A 23,020-nucleotide genomic window follows, 5' to 3' on the forward strand; every position below is an offset into this window, starting at 1 on the left:
AATGCGAGATGAGAATAGGTCGCTGCCGATTGAAATGCTCATTGCCTTGTGAATGCAGTCCCGAGAATACTATTCAGCCAGTTCCCGATAGGCTGTGCTTGGTGGCTCGCGATGCCTGCGTCGGCAAGCTGCGCGGACCAGTCGTTGATGTTGTACATGGTGACGCCGACCAAAGAAGAGAGATCCCTGCGCGCGCCGTTTCCGTTTTCCACCTGAAAGCGCTCGATGACGCCCTGCTTTGCCTCAATATAGACGCGTTCCTATGCACACCGTTAGCAAAACCGCCGCCACAAGCGACTGCGCGCGCGCGCGCTCCTCAAAGAACATGCCTCAAACGGGAGTTTCGGCCGCGGCCGCGGGTCCTGCTCCGTCGGGTGCGTGCTCAGCGTGAACCGCGGCGTCTGGCCGTACAGCCACTCGCGGGACGCCATCTCGGCATAGCCGCGGCGGACGGGATCCACGGCGCGCGCGGGGCCGTCCTCGACGACGGCGCGCACGTCGGGCGGCCCGTACATGGCCTCGAACTCGCGGACGACGGCGTCGCGGAACGCGTCGGCGTCGAGGTCGAGGTTGCGCACGGGGCTGCGCACGCTCTCCACGCCGCGGGCGCGCACAAACGGCGCGGCCGGCGCGCGCAGCAGCCCCGAAATGGCGTCGAGGTGCGGGCTGCGCAGCAGGCAGGTGCCGTGGTGCAGCGACCGCAGCCGGGTGAGCTTGTACGCGGAGCCCGAGACCTTGAAGGTGGCACCGGGTTCGTCGACGACGATGTCGTGGCGCGCGTTGACGCGCGCGGTCGGCCGCCCGAGGCGGCGCAGCGCGCGCACCACCATGTCCGCGTGCCGGTCCCGGTCAAACGCGGCCGACGGACCAATGACGCTGAAGTTGACGTTGCCTGGATCGTGGAAGACGGTGCCGCCGCCGGAGCGCCGCCGCACGAGCTGCACGCCACCGCCGGCGAGGCGCGCCAGGTCCGTCTCGATCCACGGGTTCTGGTTGCGCCCGACGACGACGCACGGCGCGTTGGCGTAGAGCATGAGCACGGTCGCGTCGGCCGGCACCGTCCGCAGCAGGTGGTGCTCGACCGAGAGGTTCAGCAGCGGGTCGGCGGAGCGCGACAGGTAGATTTGCGTCTTGTGCGAGGGGTCGGCCGCCGCGGCCGTCGAGAAGAGGCGGCGCGAGAGCTGGCACAGGAGCCGCGGTCGGCAAGCCATTGTTGGGGGGGCCGGGAATGGGCAAGGCTTTGGCTTTTTGCGTCGAGGGAAGGTGCGGGTTATTGGTGAGGCATGGCGTGCGATTGGGCGTGGAAGCGGTAGTTGTTGGTGTTGGTGGGAGAGGGTGAGGTCGTGAGCTTGAGGGAGGGCTTGACTTAGTTGATGGGGGCCGGATCGGAGATTTATTACGGAGCGTGTGGGTGGTATCAACGAATGACCAGCAAACCACTTGTACGTTTGCAAACAATACAATGACTTGCTTCGTTTTTACTGATGAACCGAAACACTATTTTCTCCTTCGATTATATATCTGGTGCAATTATCGCCATGGTGTGAATTTCCACGGCAACAAAACAGCCACCACCCGAAACTCCTACTGCGTGCGGCCCGTACAAGGTTTATAAATCTAGTATGTGCACGTAGACCGGAAAAAGCGGCAATGTCGAGCGAAGGCTTCTCTGAATCGATATATAAGAAAGGAGCTACGTCACGGCTGCGATTCCGTTCCATAGTTGATTTTCATCAAAGTGACCAAGTGTTTTGTCATTCAGCATGTAAAAAGAAAATCCGCCGTGAGCAAAGATCCTATGCAGAGTACATGTTCATATCATAAGTCCAAAACTCCATCCAGTGCGCCATACAGTGACATGATGTGAAAATAATAGCTACCTCTTTTTACGCTTTCGCTTTGCCCTCGCTTCCAAACACCCATGTTTCCAAGCACACACAGATAAATAATTTCCAGAAAGATGAATACATCGCTTGCTACCTTGCAATGCCATAAAACACACATAATACATAGAAAAAAGGCCGCTTCCGGGCATGTTGAGCTAGGGAGTCTCAAACAAACCCAGCATGTCCGTCGTGAGGTCCAGCCAGGAGCCACTGACCAGGTCCTGCTGGAGCCCCAACTCCTCGACGTCAATGTCGCGGCTGTTGAACGTAATGCCATCCATCTGGCCCATCATGGGTCCGCCGCCCCAGGTGCCAAACTGCGGCGCCATGGTGCCGTACATGGTGGCTGACGAGTGGCTCACGTCACCGGCCGGTGGTGGTGGTTGTGGCGGAGGCGGCGGCGTGGCACCAAACGTAGCCGCGTCAAATGCCGCCGTTGCGTGCTGGCTGGTCGGCGCGTACGCCGGCGGGGGCGGGGGTGGCGGCGGGGGCGCAAAAATCTTGGCGTCATCGCTGACGCTCTCGAAGCGCATGCCGTTGGGGACGATCCTGGCCGAGGTGCCTTGGTGCGGCGAGTGTCGGAGCGCCGAGAGGTTGGGCTGCGGGACCGCTGGTGGGAACATGGTGCTCGTCTGCGTCGGGCGGATCGGGTCGTAGATCATATTACCGGGGGGCGTGCTGCCCTCTTTGCGCGAGACGGGCTGCGGCGGCGGAGGACGGGACGACGAAGTGGACGGGGCCTTGGTAGGCCCGCCGGTCGGGGTGGTGCTGCTGGACTGAACAAGGCCCCCGCTACCGCCGCCCAGGGCCGCGGCCTGGTACATGGCGGTAAAGTTGGAGTTGGGCGAGTTGGCAGTACCGGAGAAGCTCCACGCAAAGGCGCCGGGCGGGATGGGCGAACCCTGGTTATTGAGGCGGCTGAGCTGGTCGCCGATGCTGGCCTGCACGGGCGGCGGCAGCATCAGCGACTTGGTGCTCTCGTACTCTTCCGTGGTGTACGTCTCGACGTCGCGCGTTCCCTTGGATTTCTGGTCCAGCGCGGTTAGAATGTACTTGATGCCGCCCCAGTAGCCGTGAATCTCCTGGAGCGAGTTGTAGCAGCGCTGGTAGTTTTGCGTGGCGGCCGAGGCGAGCATCGAATGGCGCGACGAACGACCGCGGGCCGCCGCGGCGCTCTTGCGATCGGTAGCCGGCGGCGGTGAGGCCTCACGCGAGGGGCCTTCAGAGGCGTTGGCGCTCGACTCCATGAGAAAGGCGCCGGCGGCAATGTAGATGGGCTGGCTGGTGAATGGGTTGCCGATGAAGCTCTTGGGGTCAATGAGGTCGGCAAAGGAGAGAATATCGCAAATGGTCTTTGCGCTGCTCATGCTCAGCTCGCGGCTGTCGGGCAGCAGCTGGAGCTCGCTGCGCAGCTCGCCAAACGCCATGAGCACTGTCGGTTGATGCAGGTTGATGAAGAGGGCGTGGAACCACAGGTGCAGCAGGATAAAGATGTTGCCCTGGCCGTCCTTGAGGTAGTGCTTAAAGTTGTTGACGTTGAACTGCAGCCGGTGGCCCCAGTTCTTGTACAGCCGTGTCAGCTGGTGTTCCATGGTGCTGAGCTTGCTCCAACGGTCCTGCGTCAGGTCGTCGACGTGGTGGATGTTGTTCAGCACGTCGGACACGCGACCATAGAGGTGCACGATTTGCACAAGCACGGGGAAGAGCGTCGGCCAGCCCGTGTTGGGATCCGTGCTGGCTTCGGGAAACGGAAGCTCAAAGTCGTCGTCACGGAGAGTGACGGGGCGGCCCGTGCCGGAGGAGATGATGCGATCTAGGACGAAAACGGCCCAGAACGTGTCGATGCGTTCCTGCTCGAGCTCGCGCTGCCCAGTTTCGCTAAGGTCGCCGTCGTCACGGCGGCGATCTTCTGGGCTCTCGGAGTCGGTGGTCCCGCGACTGCGCTGCTGCGTGTTCCAGGGGTCCTTTTCGCCTTGATACTTGATGCCGACACGTTTCTGTAGGCCGAGGTCGAGAGCCATGCGAATGGCCAGGCCGAGATACATCCACAGAGCACTGTCCTGGTTGGCACCGAAGCCTTCATAGGCCATGAGCAAGCAGGCCTGAACAGCCTCGACGCTGGGGCAGGCGAAAGTGTCGACGGTGGCTTGCTTGGCGCGCTGGGCAAAGACGTGGCCGCGTTCGGTCCGGGGCATCTTGTCGTTGCCGCCCGTTAGCGAGGGCGAGTCCGAGAAGCGGGCAGCGAGGGCGCATATCGAGTCGACGAGGATGGGCTCAACCCTCTTCTCGCGGATATGACGGAGAGCCTTTTCTTTTTTGAGAAAGGGAAAGTTGCAGCCGACGTGGGCGAAGAAGATCTCGACGAGGTGTAGGAGGAGCGGATGAACGGGCCCGGGGGCGTTGGGGTCATACGAGGGCGGGTCATCGACGACGACATCGCTGTTGCCGGTGGAGCTGGCGGCAAAGACGGTGCTGTGGGTGGAAAGGGGCGAGGTGCCCGGATGGGAGCCAGTGGCCGAGGTGGACAGGCGGCGGTCGCGGACAGCGACGACCATCTGCTTGAAGCCGGGGACGATGGCGGTGGGACCAAAGTAGCGAAAGTAGGGGATGCGGTAGCTGTAATTTTGCGTGCGGCGCAGGGCCGTCGGGGACGAGGGTAGGTCATCTGTCGAGCCCGTCTGGGGCGGGTGGCTGGAGGACGAGGGCGAAGGCGCGAGACCGGCTGGTGTGGCCAACGTGGCAGCGTGCGGAGGCGTGACCATGGCGTTGGCGGCGTGCGGAGACGCGAGGATAGGTAGCTGGACCAAGGAGGGGCGCGCTCGCGGGCCGATGCGGGTGGGAGCAGCATGGGTGTCGCGGTCCCCGGTATCGCGGTCCGTTGCGCGGGAGGGTCGGTCGGCCTCGGCCCCGATTGGCGGGTCGGGACGATGGTGAGCGGCGGAAGACGAAGACGCCGTGGTAGCTGGCTCGTGGTCGTTGTCGTCACCGATGTCGGGGCCGTCGCGCTTCGACTCGTCGGGATAGCCCAAACATTTGTGGCCGTTTTTGGAGCAGGTCGAGCAGGTCGGGCGCTCGCCGTCGCAGCGCGTCTTGCGGCGTCTACAAGTGAGGCATCTATAAGAAGCGAAGCGGTTGCGTGTCAGTGAACTAGTCGTGCGAAACGCGTCGCAGGTGCGTAGAGGGGCTCGCAGAAAACAAGGAGGGAGGGAGGGGGCGTACGCGGCGTTGATCCGGCGGCGCTTGGAGGGCGGCTGGCCTTGGTTGTGGACAAAGCGAATCTGCCTCGGGGCGGCGGCGGAAGAGTCCGACTTGCCAAAGGTCACATTCATGGCTTGACCATGGCTATGCGAGCGGAGGGGGGAAGCGGGCTGGCGACGAATGGAATGGCGAGCGCAAGAGTTGGCGAGAAAGAGAGGGGTGAGCGGGAGAGCGGGAGAAGAAAAGAAGGCCGGCCGGTTGGGCTGGGTGAGTGTTGCGCAGGTAAGGCTATGGTGCGTTAGTGATATGTGGGCGGTTGGTGGCGCTGGTAGGTCGTGGCACGTCGTATGCGGTCAGAGGTTGGTGGAAATGAATGGAAAATGGGAAAATGGAGATGGAGGTGGCGGAAGACCTGGATGTGGTATTGAGAGGGAGGTAGGCCCCAGAGATGGCGAGGATGGCTACGGGTTGAGAGGGAGGAATATCGTGAGGTTGATGGATGGAGGAAAAAGGCGGTTCGTCCGTTTGAACGGCGGGTCGCAGCCCGCAGCCCCGTTGTCACCTGGAGAAGCGTGGATACAGTGGTACCATGGTGATAGTGCGGGGGCGGCAAGAGAAAAATCCGGGAAAATAGCAGTGGTACAAAGATGTACAAGTTGATATTGACAATTTCCCGAACAGTCTTTTCTGTTATGGTACCGATGTTGAATGGTGGTGTGATGGCTGTGTTTTTGCCAGCTAGTGTTGGTAGTGAGTGGCGGCACGGCAAGTCTGTGTTTGTTGGCGAGCTAAGAACAGTTACGACTACCAGCACGACTCGATAAAGCAAATAACAGAGAATACCATCATATATAAAATAACCCGACATTAACAAAAAGCCAAGAAGACGCGGAGATGCCAAGCGATCTTTCTTTTTTCTCTGTTCAACCAACAACAAGACAAGACGGCCCGCCGGCCGGCAAGAGACAAGCCACGCCCAGCTCTGAAAGACGTCAAAGACGGAAACCGGCCGAGTTGCGCTTTTTCCAACTTTGTCCTTTTCCACCCCGGTTGTTACCCCCGTCGTCACATTGAGTTTAATTTTGTGGCTTGTTGGGTTCTCAACGCCCGTCGTCGTTGATTTGTGGCTTTCCGGGCCGCTTCCCCATCCTTCAATCATAAAGCCGGAATAGTGCCACAACTTCGGCGTTTGAAACAAAGAGAACTGGGAATATATCCGTACAAGACAAGACGCAAACAACCGCAGCATGTCTCGCGTGAACCACGTAGTCTCCCCGTTTCTGCAGCCAGGTCCATGTCACCAGACAATGCGTTGGCAAGTTGATCCTTGTCCATAAGCATGTTACACTGTCCACCTGACCGACACTTTACCAGCCAGACCCCTTTGCTTTGTCCGCTACGACATGTCACGCGCCAGCTGGACTGCAAATTCCAACAAACGACATGTTGAATTGTTCCACGCTATCTCTACTACTATAGTTTTCGCAGATTATAACCGTAGTTATGACCATCTGGCGATCCTCATCAAACTCGTACATTATTGAATGTATCAGAACGCGTCACCTGTGTACCGCATCATCCACCCCTGGCCGTAATCAATCAGTATTTTGTCAACATGTACGGATAATTCGCGTGCGGAGCGGGCCACAGATGGAACCTGCCTGCGTCATCCAAACACCACAGACAAGCCCATATCTCGACACACCTGCCGCCACAGGTCCTCTTGCGCAAAATCCACACCCCTCATATCCTCTAGTCGGCTATGCCGCAGGCCAGTCCCCAGCGCTGCCATGCCGTCCTCGCCTTCATGCGCCTCGTCCGCGCGCCGCCAGACCTCGCGCACGATGCGCCACGACTGCGCGATATTCGCCATGCCCTGGTTCCTATCAATACCCTCAAACGCGCGTGCCGCCAACGCCCGGTCCGCGGCTGTCTGAGCCTCGCAGGACGCCACAAAAAGCGGCCACAGCAGCGCGCCCATCGGCCCGCCGCTCTCCACGGTCCCGACGCACGAGCGCAGGCTTGCCTGCGCGTGTGTCTGTACCATAGGGTGCTCCCGCCGCGCTCCGTAAATGCTCCGGTGTAGGTGCACCAGCGACGAGTGGCGGTACGCCCGCGCGTTGTGCAAGAGTCCGACCAGCGCTGGGCTGCTACTGCTGCTGCTCGACGGCTCCGGCTCCCAGGCTAGGAGCGAGCCTTCAATGGCCGAGGCTGTCGCCTCCAGCTCGGCGCGCAGCGGCGCGGCTGTGGTGGTCTGCCCGCTGTATTCGGCCGCGAGGACTTGGTCTTTGAGCGCGCCGAGGTTTGAGAGCTGGTGCATCACCGGCCACAGCGACGTCGCCATGCCGAGGAGAGCGTCGGCGCTGCCAACGGGTTGCGGCGTGCCGAGGCTGTCGACGGGAAGAAAACCGTCGATGCTCCCAGGCGCGGGTGCAGGGGAGAGAGTTGCTCTTCGAAAAGAGAGTGCCGCGATGACATCGTAGAACCGAAACGCCTGGTGTCGTCAGAGGATGCGTTTGTGTCACGGCTACGCAAACGACTTACCCGTTCTAGAAACGCTCGTGTTGGATCTGATGGCGAGCGGGCGCTTTTTAAAATGGCCATTGCACCTTTCAGATGCCCATGAATGATCTGTGACCGCTCTCGATGCACCAACTATCAACGTCAGCATTTCCCCCGACCTGCACTCACAGCGGCCGCAGACTCACCACCTCGTAGTAGATCAACAACATGACAGCCGCCAGCAGCTCATTCTGGTTCCCCTCTCCCCCCCGCTCAATCAGCGCGGCCAGGTTGCGCGCGGCTTCGGAGTGGAACTCTATGCTACTATGCTCGACGGCCGCGACGCCGCGAAACTCGAGGTGCGCGCTCGACAGCGCGTACACGGCGCTCGCCACCGCGGGGCTGCGCCGCGCCATGGGCAGCACAAGACGCTGAAACGGGTTGCTACCCCCATCGTCCTCGCGCAGAACGATGAGGTGCGACAGCACGTGCGCAAAGTGGTCCAGCAGGCCCCGTCGCCCCTGAATGGTCGTAAACTCGGAGAAGAGCGGCATGTTGAGCTCCAGGTGCGGCGTGGTGTAAAAGGCGCCGGCAGCGTGGCGATGGATTGGCGCCCAGCGAGCGACGGCGCCGGGGGCGACGTCGGAAAGTTCGAGCAAACTGTTAGTAGCGTCTAGCCGGTCGTCTTTTGTAACTGGTTGGGGTGAAGAAGGGTCGGCTGCATCGCTCTGCTGTACGAGGCCCGGTACCGACGACCCCTCCGCACCGACCCCGTCGGCCTCCCTCTGCGCGGTGGTTCTCCTTTGACGCGGTCGCAACGGGCCGTACACGCATTCCTGGCCTGCCTCTTCACACCGGGCGCAAATGGGACTAGCTTCGTCACATTTCTTTTTCTGAAAGGTACGCCAGCGTCAGCATTGCCTGAGAGGTGTTTCTGCTCATGTGCGGCTTACTTTGACTCTACTATCGGCCGATTGTCAGCAAATGCGATTGCAAGCAGTCTCGTAGACGACTTACCAAAATTCACAACCTGATTAAGACAACGAGGTAGTGTTAGAGGAATCCACATGGTTGGAACTCGCGCCGTAAAATACTTACCTCCTCGCGAGCGCTTCTTAGGAATCTTGGGCAGTGCCCTTTTGGTGTACAACAGCATCTCTTCGGGTTTGGCCGCAGACAGGACGTCTGCAGACCCGCTTCACATGTCCCATCAACAGACTTGACGCTGAAGTATCTATGCGGCTTCCAGAGAATGGACTTGTTGTTGAAAGGTTCTGTGATGATTGTGATGATGGGGTCGTTAGTGATCACGGATTAGGTGGCGCTTCTGGCGGCTCGGTTCTTAGTCAGCGATTTGAGTGGTTTCCTTTCGAGGAGATACTGGCTACGGAAACTAGGAAACTAGGGCAAATACGGCTTCTTTGACGGGCATTAACTCAATACTGATGAAGAGCTCTGGACCACAGAGCTCTTCACAGTTTATGGGTATTGTCTTGACCCTTTCTCGGTTTATTGTACGGATAAGTTGGGTGACAACGGATGCCAGGCCCTGTTGAAAGATTGGCTCTCTGGCGGGACTTCACGTGGTAAAGTGGCACATCTGAAGCGCTCTCCAAACGACGACGATGGGTTGGATGGGACCAGGAAGCTACGTTTTGGAAAGTTGAATTTGGAGTCGGCGATGACGAGAGCTAGGTAGCTTGACCTGGGCGCATGACAGTGGTGTCCCAGATGTGACATACACGAAGGTATGAAGAAATTTCAGGGAATTTCCCTAGCTATCTCAATATGCCTGTCGGCCAGAGCTAGTGAATTCGTTTTCTATATTTTGTTCTGCTCAGGCTGACGCCACGTCTAGATGTCAGATTTACATTCTAGGCAAATCCCTACTAGAGAATCTGCAGAAAAGATTTCCTTGTCTAATAATAAATAGTTTATTAAAAGACGCGAGAATCTATAGATCGCATTCGATCTTTGTAGTCATTATCTTGAGCTCACGGATTCATTGTCATTAGTACAGGGTAGGTACCAGATAACTACATCCTACATCCGCCAGACCGTGACCCACCCAATTCTTTCTTCCATCGTCAACCGGCACCATCATCTCATCAAACCAGCTCCATTCATCTCGATGAGATGCACTGGCACCAAGTCAGCGCCCCATGGCTCTCTCTCCAAACCGAGCAAACTCTCGCAAATTAGAGGTTTGAAAATGCACCTAATCCCGCCCCTCCTTTCGATCCCACTACTGGTACTCCATCCATCCGCTTTCTAACGCTTTCAAATCTCGCCACTTCTAATCAAGTATAACTACTACGCCAAAAATACTACTGTATTGTTAGTGCGAGCGACTACGCACGGGCGACAGCGCCGACGACAGATGGAGCGTACATGTGAGAGGATCAGCTTTTGCCACAAGTTGGACCCGAGCCAGCCGCAGCAACGCACCCAACTTTTCTCAATCTAGCGACAACAAACAAGACGTTTTGGCGGCAATTGCCCTCGGCCGCCCCGCGATCTTATTACCCCAAGATGGAGCGCCGGTAGTCTTCGTTGGCCGGTGCCACACCCACCGAGGCGGCCAGGTACCTCGATCGCATTTGTCAATGCGCTGCGATATTCAGTGCCAGGCCCAATACCGTGGCTCGACCAGATGAATTGATTTGATTATGCGCCTAGCGACCAGACCCCGCCACGTGCTGGCTTCGCCCTTCAGCTCGGCCACACCAAGTCCTTTCAGAGCACCTCATTTGCTATCAAAGCCGAGCGAGAACAGGCATTGACATGTGCATGAATTATAGGCTGAGCTAAAATGGCCTATTTTCCTTGGGACCGCCCGCAGAAGCGTTCGTAACTAATCATCAGGACAGGAAAGGAGCAGTGCTCGGCGGGATCGTCGTCCTCGCCTTGGCGCCGTGCGCTTCTCCTCAGTTGTTGATCAAGTGCTTACGGGCCACCTACAGAGGCCAATGCGGCCTGTTCCTGTTCCTGTTCTTCCATCATCTACTCGTGAAATATTTCAAAGGGTGTAGGCTGAATTGAGATAGCGCTGGTCGTCACCTCCAAATCACAATGATGCAGCTTTCAAGTCTTGCGTTGGCCACAGCTACAGCCTTGGTACGAACGCTCCCGCGCAACGCTTGCGCGCTCCTGCCGGTTTACCGTTGGCTAGTCTAATTGGCAACCTGCAGCTAACATTCGTCGCAGCTTCACGTCGCCAGCGCTGCTCCGGCTGAGGCCATGACTACCGACGCAATTTCCAGCTGCGGCCAGGCTTGGATGCCTAGGGATGATGTCACAATTGGACAAGGCAGCGACAAGCGACGAGGATTCTCTTCCGCTGTGCAGTCTTTTTGCTGTGCCGCCAAGGGGAGGACCGTCAGAGCCGGCGGCTATCTTTCGCTTTCCACCGAGGTTTTTCTCAATGGCGGAAAACCTCCTTCGGAATATGGCATCCAAGGCTTTGTCAACTGTAAGTCTCTATCTATGCACTGGCCCAGTCCAGTCGGCCGCATTACTCACACAATTTGCAGTCGAGGTTCACAACAAGATCACTTCCGACCATGTTATTTCCAGTATGCAACGATACTACGGCTTCTTTGCGCATGTTTCCAGTGTGCTAACCATTTGATAGAGAATGACTGTGTCAGATATCTCAACGCCCTAAGCGCGGATGGCGGTAAATGCTCCGGCGCCACTAACAAGGATACCAAAGGCGGAACTTGGCAGGTTGGCCCCGACGGCATCTCTTACCATGCCATTGGCTATGAGACGCCGCCCAAGGAGGACGCCGTCAATAAGATCTTTGAGGGCTCTGCTATTTCAGCCCAGAGCGCCAACAAGGGTGCTGGTCCACCTCTGAGCCCGTGGCCGTTTGGATCACTCAGCAACATCAAGCCTGTGGCTTGTCACAGCCACAATGACTACGACCGCAACGTCCCCGTCTTCTCCGCCTTCAGTGCCGGATGCATTGCCGTCGAAGCCGATGTTTTCCTTTCTGGGGACGATGTCATCATCGGCCACGTTTTCCCAACCCCTGGCCGAACTCTGCGTATCCAGTACACGCAGCCTCTCCGTGCCATCCTCGACCACAACAATGGCGGCTCGCCGGGCGAAATCGGCATCTATAAGGCCCGCCCTGATCAAAATGTTGTCCTCATGGTCGACTTCAAGACATCCGATACCAAGACACTTGATGCTGTCGTTGCTGCGTTGCAACCTCTCCGTGACGGCAAGTACCTGAGCCACGTTGCTGGTGGCAAGTTCGTACAACGTGCCATTACTGTCGTGGCCAGTGGCAGTGCCCCCTTTGACCGTATTAACTCGGGTGATGGTGTGCCCAACCGTGATATCTTTTATGACGCCAAAGTCGACAATCTCGACGCCAGGTACAATACGCTCAACTCGTACTACGCCTCTGCCGACTTCCAGAGCGCCATTGGAAACCCGTCCAGCGCTGGTGCCTTCTCTGATGCGCAAAAGGCTAAGGTCAAGTCTCAGGTGGATGCTGCGCATGCTGCTGGACTAAAAGTCCGTTACTGTAAGTGCTACGAGCCGTAATAACAAGAAGAATAGTACGCTGATATCACTGTGTCAGGGAACCTACCCGGTGAATACATGTGGGAGCCTCTGGCGGCTCTCGGTGTTGACTACCTCAATGCCGATGATATGTCTAATACGGCACGACTCAAGCGCATCTAATAAAGCGGAACTTGGACGTCTACATATTACGATAGTTTCAACATACTACAGTAACACAACCGTTCACTTCTGTGCAACGCGACTACCCCCGTGCCGATGACAGGTCAATACTGCACGACTCAGGCACATTGATGTGGGCTTGGACATCGCGATGATACAACATGAAGGCTCATTTCTGTGCAACGCAAACTACACCCCTTCTAACTTTCGTATCCTCTGAGCTCCCAAGCGAGACAAACAGCTTCGTGTATGGCGATGACATCGGTACCAAACTGACACATGACATGTCAATCAATGGTCAGCTCTTGTGTGGCAGAGTTGCTTTCGTGGCACGTAACATGAGATACCCACGCCTTCTTGGCTAGAAAGCATGTCTCGCAGCTATTAATTGGTAATGTGCGTCCTTAATTTATTCTCTAGGGTACGTCGTTTCATCGTTTGTCCAATCACACAACAATCTATTTTTGCGACGACCCGACTCGAGCATACCCTCATCTGCACAAGAGCTCCGCTCTAGCGAATCCAGCAATCTCTGGTTACCTTTCTCCTACCGCAGGCAACTGTTACTCTCCTGAAGTACACGGATGGTCCCTCGAGGAGCGGAGCGGGATTCCTTCCCGCTCCTAGAAAAAAGCCAGTGCGCCAATGACAGGCTTGGCAGGCCACCGTAAAGGGGGAAACGAATTGACCCTGCTCGGCACTTGGAAGGCCCTTTGGGGAACTGTGTGACTTGCAAGTGGACAGGTGCAATATGCGGCGCACCCAGGAAGTGTACCAAGAAATGCGGGGGATGTGTCCGGGTTATGATTCGCCTCATGCAATGGGAAGTCGGCATGCATGTAAGCCACAGAACGTGGGCGAGTAGCGGCATTCCTATTTCGATCATGTCGTCGGACGCGAACGGTCAAGTACAGCACTCTGTTCAGTTGGACGATCAGTTTGGGTCGCTCCAGGTTAACGTTACGAGCGGAGCTGTGCTTGATAAGAACCCTTTGCAATCTACTACTCGTCCAAACTGGGGTGCGATACTCTGGGCAGAGGCGGCGAAGTGGCTTTTTCCCCATGTGGATGGTTACAAAGGCAGCGACTAGCCTGTACTAGTCCCTTGGCGAAACACATAATTCCACAGCGGCTAAGGCTGCTGACTTCCCGTTCATGTCATCCGAAGTTATTCTCGCCCTACTGCTATTATTGCTTTTGCTAGGACTGGGGCGGCAGAAAGGGCTTGGCTGTGACAGTGCGCGGCATCGCTCTAGCGGAAACGGAGTAGGAAACAGGCAGCTTCCTATTGCGGTAGTTTTGGGCATCTGGCTGACGACCTTTCATTCTGCACCGGAGAACGATGGCGCATAATGGCAAGGTTGACAGCTTGTGAGTGTTACATTGCAGAGTCATGATGCTGCCCATCAAGACGGCGTCGCTGTCAGAACCACTTCTGGCATGGGTAGTCTGACCAAGTGAATGGCTTCGCTATGATGTTGCCTGATGTCACTGTCAACTGCCAAGGAGCCTATCATGGGGATGTCTGTGACCACTCGTGGAAGCTTGCAAGCTTAGCGAAGTTTAGGGCAACGTCTCGAGGGCAGACACGCGCATCTACATATAAGACGCCTCAATCCCCTCGTTTAGGTTTGCTTCGAAGTCCCAAGCTCCGTACCACTAGCAACCAGTCCAACTCATTCATCGCTTACACAGTCGACTACTATTCCTCTTCTCCATACCGGTTTCCTCCTCTCAAGCAACCATGCATCTTCCGTCTCTCTCCCTGCCCGCCGTCTTGGGCTTCGTCTCTGTGGCGGCCGGGCACATGCAAATGTCGAGCCCGGCGCCGTTCCGCTCCAAGCACAACCCGTACACGACCAACGTTGACTACGACATGATCAACCCGCTCGCCGCCAACGGGGCCAACTTTCCGTGCAAGGGCTACCACACCCTGCTCAACACGCCGCAGGGCCGCTCCGTCGTGACGTGGCGCGCTGGAGGTAGCTACACATTTAGCGTCGAGGGCAGCGCCACGCACAATGGCGGCAGCTGCCAGGTCTCGCTCTCGTACGACGGCGGCAACACCTTCACGGCCATTCAGTCGTACATTGGCGGCTGCCCGCTCAAGGCGACCTGGCCATTTACGCTGCCCAACGACACGCCGGCCGGCGAGGCCATCTTTGCCTGGTCCTGGTTCAACAACATCGGCAACCGCGAAATGTACATGAACTGCGCCCACGTCACCATCCAGCCGCGCGTGGCGGCCCGCGACGAGGCCGAGGGTGTGTCGCTCAACGAGCGTGCGCCGTCGGATCCCTTTCGCTCCCGCCCGCGCATGTTTGCGGCCAATGTCGCCAACGGCTGCTCGACCGTTGAGGGCTCCGATGTGCTCTTCCCCAGCCTCGGACCGGACGTGATCAATGTCTCTGCCAGGACGGCGCCTCCTCGCGGTACCTGCGCCTAAAGCCGAGGGCTGCCGGCCGCTCTGCGCATTGAGAATGAGGGCATCGACATGTAGCCCTGCTGGATGTTGCCTTTGCACGTCTGTTCGCCTTCCAAGTGCATACATGTCACGATGCGGCCAAGAAGAGAGTTCCTGCTAGCAGCTAGTCAATATTTGTTATCTGGTTATTGTATATAGTATGAAATCACAGTCGTTACCACTCAAATCCTTTTACCGGTGCGCCAGAGCTGTATACTTTGAATGATGAAAACGCCAATTTCCCAAAGGCCACCACTGCGTCGGCCCTTCCAAGGGGGGGTAAAGGCTACTATGTAGTTGCGCCAGAGGATTCATCGGGCTCTCTTTTGCTTGTTCTGCATAATGGCACGGTCGCTGCCTATGCTCTGCAGGCTTCGACCGTCGTCGACGGGCGTCAGCACTCGGTCTCGGGGCGGCGCTCGAGGCAAAAGCACGCCATCCTCGACCTCGATCTCCGATTCCACATCTTGCGGCCTTGTCGTCTGGATACTGCCACGGTAATGCTCCCGCAGCACCGACATGGCGTAGCTATTGCTGTTGCTCCGCTGGCCGTGGCTGCGGTCCACCGAGCGGTCCTCGTCGGTGCCCATCTTGGTGGTGGCCCCAAAGTCGTTGCTGAAGGCGTGCAAGAACTGTCGAAAGCAGGGAAACGTGGCGGCTATGACGGAAAAGTGCATGACGACCTGGGTGACTATGGTGGTGTCGGCGAGGATGAAGAGGACGGGTCCGCGGTGCGTGGTGGTGGTGGCGTCGCGGAGGAGGACGAGTCGGTAGGCGACGGGGATAGCGACGAGCAGTTGGGCGGAAAAGGCGAGGATGACAATGAGCTTGGTTTGCAGGGCGAGGTCAAGGCCGAGGACGAGGGAGAAGGCGAGGCTGGCGATGAGGAGCTCGAGGACGAGGCTGAGGGCTTCAATGGCGAGCCAGCGCGGGAACTTGCGTCATTGGTGTCAGTAACGGAAGTAAGTTGGTGAGAGGGGACGACGCACAAGACCGGTGCAGTGTCCGGGGGCGGCCAGGTCCCACGGCTGCGTGCTGCCGCATTGAAACGCGACAATGAAGACGGAGGCGACACCCCAAAGGACGATGATGCTGGTGGCGATGCGCGTGGCGAGAAGGTGCTTGTCGGCGGCTTGTCGGCTGACGCGCGAAATCAGCAGCGACATGGACGCCTTGGCCGGGCAGAGCGCCATGATGTACATGATTGTGCTGGCATAGTACGCCTGCGGCCTCCGCGTTAGCCTTTGCCATCTGATGCGTGAATCGTGATAATTGGTGATACCTTGAGCCCAGAGTCTACGCTGTCATGATAGGCTGGGTTGTCGCGGACGCCTACGCCTTGGCGGACAGCGTAGAGCACCGTCGCCGTCTGGCAGACAGCAATGATCTGCAACAAAAGTCAGGGCTATCATATGAGAGAGGCCTTGTTTGTACGTACGGTGGCTAGGGAGGCGGCGGCGTCGTCGGCGCCAAAGGGCCCGCTGAGACGGAGGCGGATAAAGACGCGGATGCACAGCACGAGCAGGCTCCAGACGAGGCCGACGACGGCGACGATGACAATGTAGGCGCGGCGGTCGTCGGGACCGGCGGCCATGTGGTTGGGGATGATGCCCGCGGCCGCCATAGAGAGTGACTAGGAGAGACGAGGAGGAGTGAGGCGATTATCTCTCAACCATGATTATGAGCGCATACGCGCAAAGAGAGAGAGCCAGAGAGCGCTTCTGGGAAGAGGGAGAAAGGAAATTGGTGAGAGTATGGGAGGGGGGCGATGGCATGAAGAATGTAGATTACGGATGGCGTGCCGAGCTCCGGATATGGCAGCCTTGCGGGCCAAGAATGACAAGAGATGCAGAGTATGCGGGTACGATGTAATAATGAGAAATGATGCGCGTACTCGGTTCATAAACAGAAAAGCCAATTTAAAAAGCAAGAGGGCCGGCCATCGAGCCTGTTACCAGTACCATGACGGTTGCTTACTGGTCCCCGCCGGCTCGGGTCGCCGCGGGCAGAGATGAGCAGGGCATTGAAAGGGAAATAAATGCAGTTACTAGACGAGATGGGTTTGGGGCACACACCCAATGAAGTTGTGGTTGGTTCTTGACAAGATTCGCAAGTCGACGTTGCGGATAGATGTCCTTACTATATTGGCTGGCCAGAGCCTCCTTCTTTGGAGATTGCGCCGGCTTAGCTAGGTTCCAAAAGCCGCAGTTTGGTGATAGATGACCCTTTCTTCAATTCAGTTGCAAGGGGGGCTCTTTCATATCCTCTTTCTCATCCTTGTTGACAGCGGCTGGCCAGGGTTATTTCTTCTCCACCATACTTCTTTTTTTCCCTCCCTTGTACTCCGTATTACGGAACACGATCAAACGGATTGATTGATTACTTTTTCATCGTAATAGCGCCGCCAAACTGCGCCGGCTCCTGCCTAGCTAGTTACTCAGGCCAAACCCCACAAGGGCGGGAAGCTGCCCGCGGAACTTTGTCGAAATCACTGTTTTTTTCTTAATCAACTAGACCCGGATAGCTTCGAAGACGTCTTGTTCCGCGGTACGTGGGATGTATAGCTTGTCTGGGTGGTCTGTAGGCTGTAGTATGTATAAGTTTCGTGTGCATACGCTTCCACACGTGCTGCCATAGCACGGCCATGAACTTCGGGTCCCTGTCTGATAGCATGATCTTGGTCTCCTTTTCGCTGCCGTCTCGCGTCTGTGTGTGTATCACTAGCTTGACTTGCTTGATTTCTCTGACGATCTTCGGCCCTTGTTGTTCTGTGTTGGTCGATCCTGTCTCCTGCGCCTTGCTGTCTTGTCGTTTTCCCTTCTTTCGGGGGCCGTAGAGCGCTGCGAGCTCCGCTGTCAGCTCTGCTGCGCGCTCCTTCACTCGTTCCTCCGTCTCTAGCGCCGTGGTGAAGTCGGCCACGCAGGGCTTGACTCCCGCAAGCACCATCCTGAGATTCTCGTCTCTTGGATACCACTTCATGGTGCGGGCTTTGTCTGTGCCGCAGACTGCTGTGGCGACCGCCATCTGTGCAAGCGTCTTCGGTTTCAACGCGTCGAATTTAGTCATAGGCAGATTGCCGGCATTCTTGTGGCACTACTTAGGGCACGAAGGCCACCCACTTAGCTAGAGAATACATGATCATCTTGCCAAATCCTCAGTGCCTAACAGCTGGTTAGCGAAGGTGATATTTTGACAGCAAGAATTGATTAAATGACAACAAGCTAAACCTAATTGGTTATTTATAGGTTACCTAGGTGGCTACTAACGTTAACTAGCGTCGCGCTAGTAAAATTTCTAGCTAATCAGACGGTAGGAGCGCACAACCACTGTCAACAACTATCAGCTTCATCTCGTCGTGATGGCCTATTTTTACCCTTAACCTCAACAGCCTTAAGAGCGCCGCAAGGTAGGCACCGGGCAGCCTCTTAGCTAGCGATGCAGAGATTAACGATATAGACGATACAGACGATACGGGCGATATAGACGACGCGGGCGATACGGGCGATACGGGCGATACGGGCGATACGGGTGATATGGGCGATACGATAGGTGTTATTATCGCAGATTCAGGGGCTAGAACAACGCATCAACAAGTCAACCGCCGCCGCCACCGCCAGCTTCGCTCTAGCCGCCGGCTTCGAATTTATCAATTCTAGCCATCGTGGCAGCCTCTTTGATATGCAATTAATACTCATTGAGAATTGACGCTGGTACTATCCCCTGTAAAACTTGGGAGTGGCTACGTGGGTCTATACTAATTCGATTGATTAGCTTATTGTCATTTGACCAATTCATATTGTTAAAATATCAGCCTTCCCTGACAGATGATAACTTACATCCATTATCACGGCTATCCGAGAAGGCCGACGGCTAACAGACAACATCCAAAAGGTATATATAAAGTAGTTATGCTTAGTCGTTTCGTTTCACTAATATTTTGCAGTTCTTGCTACACCTACTAGTCTTAAATCTCGCTTCTCCCTCAACAGCCTCGAGAGCGCCGCGAGGTAGGCACTAGGCAGCCTCTTAGCGCGATGCAGATATCAACGATTCAGACGATACAGACGATGCGGGCGATATAGGCGATATAGGCGATATGGGCGATACAATAGGTGTTATTATCGCAAATTCAGGGGCTAGAACGACGCTGCCGCCGCTGCTACCGCCAGCTTCGCTCCAGCCGCCGGCAGTGTCAATTATCAATTCCAGCCGCCAGCTTCACATAGCGAAATTATTAATTCCAGTCATCGTGGCACCCTCAAGAGATGTACTGTCCCCTGCAAAACTTGGTGGAGTGGCTACGTGGGTCTATATCAAGCTTATTGTCATTTGTCAAAATATCAGCCTTCCTGGTTAGCGGAGCCCTGGACATGTTCATTTCATCTGCATAGTTATTGCCTCCACAGAACTGCTGATGAATTTTAGCTTATTTGCAAAAGTTCCTGCTACGCCAGCTTCGTAACTCGCCAACTGGCCGTAACCGATAAGATCAACTCGAGTAGACAACGCTGCGATGAACGATGCCGCGGATGAGGCCATCATTGGTATTACCCTTAACCCCTGCCTGATTGAGCCCTAGCTTGCAATAGCGCATCGTCTGTGTGTCGACGGGTCAAGCCCAAGACAGATCCCGGCCGCAGCGGCACAAAGACGCCACCCGGACGCCCCTTTGCGGGAGCGACGCCGACTCTCACCTGTAGGCTCGCCGCCCGGGACTCAAATCCTTGGGAAAGGACAGACCAATCCCCCCGTTGCAACATCATAGTAACTAGTAACTACACAGGGTCCTGCCAAGACACAAGATGCTGCCAAGTCAGCCCGAGATCCATTGCCCGAAGAGCCGGCTAGTTCCCCACCAAGATCAAGAAAGGAATGCCGCAACGGTCGGTCCCGTACATGCAATTTCTCTCCGTGACATATCATTTTTTTTCTTGCGCCTTCTTCAACGGCCGCCTCTTGCAAGGCAGTTTTTCGGGAACTATTAGCTCGAGACAGAGAGCTAGTGTGTAACTGGGACTCTGATTGCAGAATACAACTTGGGCACAGCAGATACACCACAGGTTCCCATGGAGAAACCGGTACATCCAGTAATGACGGCCGCCGAGGTCGAGTCGCAGCCCGACGCCGCCGCCGGCACCGGGGCAGAAGACGCCGGCGCGGCGGCGTGGAACGAGGCCCTCAACAAGGAGCTGCAAGAGGGCTTCACCGGCAACGACCGACGAGACATGCAGCGCATGGGCAAGAAGCAGCAATTCCGCGTACGGCACCCCCCTTTTACCTCTCCTCAGCGAAGCTCCTGGCTAATCAGCACTGCTCATTAGCGAAACTTTCGGCTCCTGTCCACCATCGGCTTCACGACCTGCGTCATGGGCACCTGGGAAATTCTCCTCACGTTGGTCCCTCGTTCTCTAGATCGCAACACCGTGACTCTGGCCCAAGCAAACTGACAGATGATCACAGCTCCAACACGCAGGGCCTCACGGCCGGCGGCCTGCCCGGCCTGTTCTGGTCCCTGTGCTGGTCGTACACCGGGCAGTTCTTCATCGTGCTGTCGCTCGCCGAGATGGCGTCGATGGCGCCGACGGCCGGCGGCCAGTACCACTGGGTGTCCGAGTTTGCGCCGCCGCGGCACCAGAAGCTCCTGAGCTACCTCTCCGGTGCGGCGACACTTGCCCTCCACACATGCCCGCTTCAAAGCTAACCGCATCAACAGGCTGGCTCTCTGCCGTGTCGTGGCAGTCCATTGTCGCGCTCGACGCCTTCCTGATCGGCTCCATCATCCAGGGCCTCATCACGCTCAACAACGCGGCCTACACCCCGGCGCCGTGGCAGGGCACCCTCCTCGTCATGGCCTCTGTCCTCGCCGTTGCGCTCTTCAACGTGTTCGGCGCCGCGCACCTGCCGCTCGCCGAAGGCCTGTTCGTGACGGTGCACATTTTTGCCTTTTTCCCCGTCATTGTCACCCTGCTCGTGCTGGCGCCCAAGCAGCCCGCCGCCGCCGTCTTTGCCGGCTTCACCGACAACGGCGCCGGCTGGCCGTCCGTCTCGCTCGCCGTCATGGTCGGCCAGGTCTCGACTATGTTTGTCGTGCTCGGGTCCGACTCGGTCGCCCACATGTCCGAGGAGATTGAGGACGCGGGCGTCATTGTGCCGCGCGCCATGGTCTGGTCGTTTCTGCTCAACGTGCCCTTTACGTTTGGGCTGCTGCTGACGTACCTCTTTTCGATTGGCAATGTGCAGGAGGCGCTGAGTGACAGGACGGGCTTTCCCTTCATCTATGTGTTTCGGGAGGCGACGGGCAGTGTGCGTGGCGCGACGGGACTCACGGTCGTGGTGCTCGTGCTGCTCATCATGGTCACGATTTCGAGTCTGGCGTCGACGTCGCGCCAGACGTTTGCCTTTGCCCGCGATAATGGCCTTCCATTCTCGAAATGGCTTGGTGCTGTAAGGCTCACAGCTACTCTTCTTTCCTATATGGTGCGAAGCTAACATGCTCGCTCGCAGGTTCACCCGACATGGCATGTCCCTGTCAATGCCGTCACCTTTACCTGCATCTTCAGTATGGTGCTTTCGCTCATCAACATTGGGTCAACGGTTGCCTTCAACGCCATGCTCTCCCTCTCTACAGTGGCCCTCATGGCTACCTACGTCATCTGCCTCGGCTGCGTCGCCTTAAGGCGTCTTCACGGCGAGCCGCTCCCTCATGCGCGCTGGTCACTTGGCAGATGGGGCCTTCCCATTAACTGTACCGCCCTCGTCTACGCCTGCTGGTCCTTTTTCTGGAGTTTCTGGCCCAACAGTTACCACCTCACTGCGCAAAACTTCAATTGGGCCTGCGTTCTTTTCGTTGGGCTCATGAGTTTATCAGTGGTCCTCTACTATACTCGTGCTCGCCACATTTATCAAGGTCCGGTGGTTCTTGTTCAGAAACCGAGAGACTAACTGCGCCATGTTTCTGAGGACCTATTCTTGGGCGTTGAACATCGGTCGGCGGCGGCAAGCACCTGCGGCCCGCTACCAATGTCCGCCACGCCACACATATGTAGGCTGTAGTGATAACGAGCCGACATTGAACGAATCCACCCACCCTATAAGAGAATGACGTTTATTTTAAACTCGCTCTCTCTGATTATCAAGGTTCTCGAGTTGGTACACTACCTGAGTGAGTGAACGAGTTTTCGGTCATCACGTCCGCGTCCGCCTGATAGAAAGCGAGGTAGGAAATCAGGTTGAATGAATTTAGTCCCCTAAGCAGAAGACACATACAATAGATATGCTAGCTAAGACTGCTACATGATTGTTGAAGATCCAAGTAGCGTTGGTTTCCAAAAGAACTGCCCCTCACAGGACACAGACTCCAATGCAGCAGCCGCTCACATGAACTCCGATGCATGTGTACTCAACATGATTTCCGTGGCCATCCAACTTGCTCACAGACATGTCCATCGATCGGTCGGGGTAGACAGTCAGGGACGTAATCTTTCCAGTTCTGTCCCCGGAAACATGGACAGTGTCGTACTGGGCGCCTCCCTTGGCGTCCCTCTTCGCGTCAGTGCCAGGAGCTGACTCAGAGCAGTAGATGCCAATACAACAGGCTCCAATCTCCACACCCCAGCAGCCTCGTGGAAGAAGACCGCGCTTTCCGATGCCTGCCTGGTACGCATACACAGATCCGTCCTCCTGGTATGTAACAACGACACCCAGCTCCGCCGCAGGGATCTGGATCTCACCAGCGAGGTCCACAGGAACTGTACCAAGGTACTCTCCCTTCGGCTGCTTGGTGAAGGCTGCCGTGGAGAAGAGGGCGGAAGCGACGAGGCCGGCCGTTGCGATGGAAGAGGTGTGCATGGTGTTGAGAGAGCAAATGAAGCTGAAAATTGATCAGGTTTATAGTATAGGTAGAGTGAAATTGTATCGTTTGATGTATGTGGTTCTCTAGATCCAAGGTTGGGCATCCTGATTGTTGATATACCTCTTTGTTTCGCTTTTTCTGCATGGCCATATCCAGCCTGATAAGCCCAGAAGCAGCGACTTCGTCTAGCTTGCTGTTTGTATGGTTAATACGTAGTTGCTGGTAAGGTCAGTACAGCCACATACCGGTTGTATGTCGGTGATCCTCTGTAAATGAATAGGTATCGCATGAGCAGGAAGCGAAAAGAAAGAGATCATCGCTGCTATAGCATTCCTTCACTATCGATCAGTCTGCTGCCCAGATTGAAGCTATCATCCGACTGAAATTGCTCCGTGTCCTTGAATTAAGCGTGTTGTT

The 23,020-nt window shown here is 56.6% G+C and overlaps 10 protein-coding genes across 10 annotated transcripts; 4 read left to right on the forward strand and 6 right to left on the reverse strand.

Moving 5' to 3' along the window:
- Nucleotides 1-38: 38 nt before the first annotated feature.
- CCM_02165 (lipoate-protein ligase A, putative) lies at nt 39-1,211 on the reverse strand (the record flags this gene model as incomplete). Its single annotated transcript, XM_006667318.1, has 2 exons — nt 39-260; nt 330-1,211. The coding sequence occupies 2 exons, from the start codon at nt 1,209-1,211 to the stop codon at nt 39-41; spliced, it is 1,104 nt and encodes a 367-aa protein (XP_006667381.1).
- An 830-nt stretch (nt 1,212-2,041) lies between these two features.
- Nucleotides 2,042-6,243, reverse strand: CCM_02166 (Fungal specific transcription factor; the record flags this gene model as incomplete). The annotated part of the gene is made up of 3 exons (XM_006667319.1): nt 2,042-5,000; nt 5,106-5,228; nt 5,738-6,243. The coding sequence occupies 3 exons, from the start codon at nt 6,241-6,243 to the stop codon at nt 2,042-2,044; spliced, it is 3,588 nt and encodes a 1,195-aa protein (XP_006667382.1).
- Nucleotides 6,244-6,750: 507 nt separating this feature from the next.
- Nucleotides 6,751-8,742, reverse strand: CCM_02167 (uncharacterized protein; the record flags this gene model as incomplete). The annotated part of the gene is made up of 4 exons (XM_006667320.1): nt 6,751-7,578; nt 7,793-8,246; nt 8,604-8,616; nt 8,685-8,742. The coding sequence occupies 4 exons, from the start codon at nt 8,740-8,742 to the stop codon at nt 6,751-6,753; spliced, it is 1,353 nt and encodes a 450-aa protein (XP_006667383.1).
- Nucleotides 8,743-10,658: 1,916 nt separating this feature from the next.
- CCM_02168 (uncharacterized protein) lies at nt 10,659-12,287 on the forward strand (the record flags this gene model as incomplete). The annotated part of the gene is made up of 5 exons (XM_006667321.1): nt 10,659-10,742; nt 10,794-11,058; nt 11,120-11,161; nt 11,221-12,126; nt 12,184-12,287. The coding sequence occupies 5 exons, from the start codon at nt 10,659-10,661 to the stop codon at nt 12,285-12,287; spliced, it is 1,401 nt and encodes a 466-aa protein (XP_006667384.1).
- A 1,744-nt stretch (nt 12,288-14,031) lies between these two features.
- Nucleotides 14,032-14,733, forward strand: CCM_02169 (endoglucanase, putative; the record flags this gene model as incomplete). Its single annotated transcript, XM_006667322.1, has 1 exon — nt 14,032-14,733. The coding sequence occupies one exon, from the start codon at nt 14,032-14,034 to the stop codon at nt 14,731-14,733; it is 702 nt and encodes a 233-aa protein (XP_006667385.1).
- Nucleotides 14,734-15,062: 329 nt separating this feature from the next.
- On the reverse strand, nt 15,063-16,375 carry CCM_02170 (uncharacterized protein; the record flags this gene model as incomplete). Its single annotated transcript, XM_006667323.1, has 4 exons — nt 15,063-15,686; nt 15,741-15,974; nt 16,034-16,138; nt 16,190-16,375. The coding sequence occupies 4 exons, from the start codon at nt 16,373-16,375 to the stop codon at nt 15,063-15,065; spliced, it is 1,149 nt and encodes a 382-aa protein (XP_006667386.1).
- An 878-nt stretch (nt 16,376-17,253) lies between these two features.
- Nucleotides 17,254-17,775, reverse strand: CCM_02171 (uncharacterized protein; the record flags this gene model as incomplete). Its single annotated transcript, XM_006667324.1, has 1 exon — nt 17,254-17,775. The coding sequence occupies one exon, from the start codon at nt 17,773-17,775 to the stop codon at nt 17,254-17,256; it is 522 nt and encodes a 173-aa protein (XP_006667387.1).
- A 110-nt stretch (nt 17,776-17,885) lies between these two features.
- On the forward strand, nt 17,886-18,407 carry CCM_02172 (uncharacterized protein; the record flags this gene model as incomplete). Its single annotated transcript, XM_006667325.1, has 3 exons — nt 17,886-17,922; nt 18,095-18,157; nt 18,217-18,407. The coding sequence occupies 3 exons, from the start codon at nt 17,886-17,888 to the stop codon at nt 18,405-18,407; spliced, it is 291 nt and encodes a 96-aa protein (XP_006667388.1).
- Nucleotides 18,408-19,841: 1,434 nt separating this feature from the next.
- On the forward strand, nt 19,842-21,693 carry CCM_02173 (amino acid transporter, putative; the record flags this gene model as incomplete). Its single annotated transcript, XM_006667326.1, has 5 exons — nt 19,842-20,009; nt 20,073-20,143; nt 20,212-20,408; nt 20,465-21,195; nt 21,256-21,693. 5 exons carry the CDS (start codon nt 19,842-19,844, stop codon nt 21,691-21,693), a joined length of 1,605 nt encoding a protein of 534 aa, XP_006667389.1.
- Nucleotides 21,694-22,092: 399 nt separating this feature from the next.
- On the reverse strand, nt 22,093-22,599 carry CCM_02174 (uncharacterized protein; the record flags this gene model as incomplete). Its single annotated transcript, XM_006667327.1, has 1 exon — nt 22,093-22,599. One exon carries the CDS (start codon nt 22,597-22,599, stop codon nt 22,093-22,095), a length of 507 nt encoding a protein of 168 aa, XP_006667390.1.
- Between the last annotated feature and the right edge of the window lie 421 nt (nt 22,600-23,020).

Source organism: Cordyceps militaris (genome assembly GCF_000225605.1).
Source record: "Cordyceps militaris CM01 unplaced genomic scaffold CCM_S00002, whole genome shotgun sequence".
NCBI lineage: Eukaryota > Fungi > Ascomycota > Sordariomycetes > Hypocreales > Cordycipitaceae > Cordyceps > Cordyceps militaris.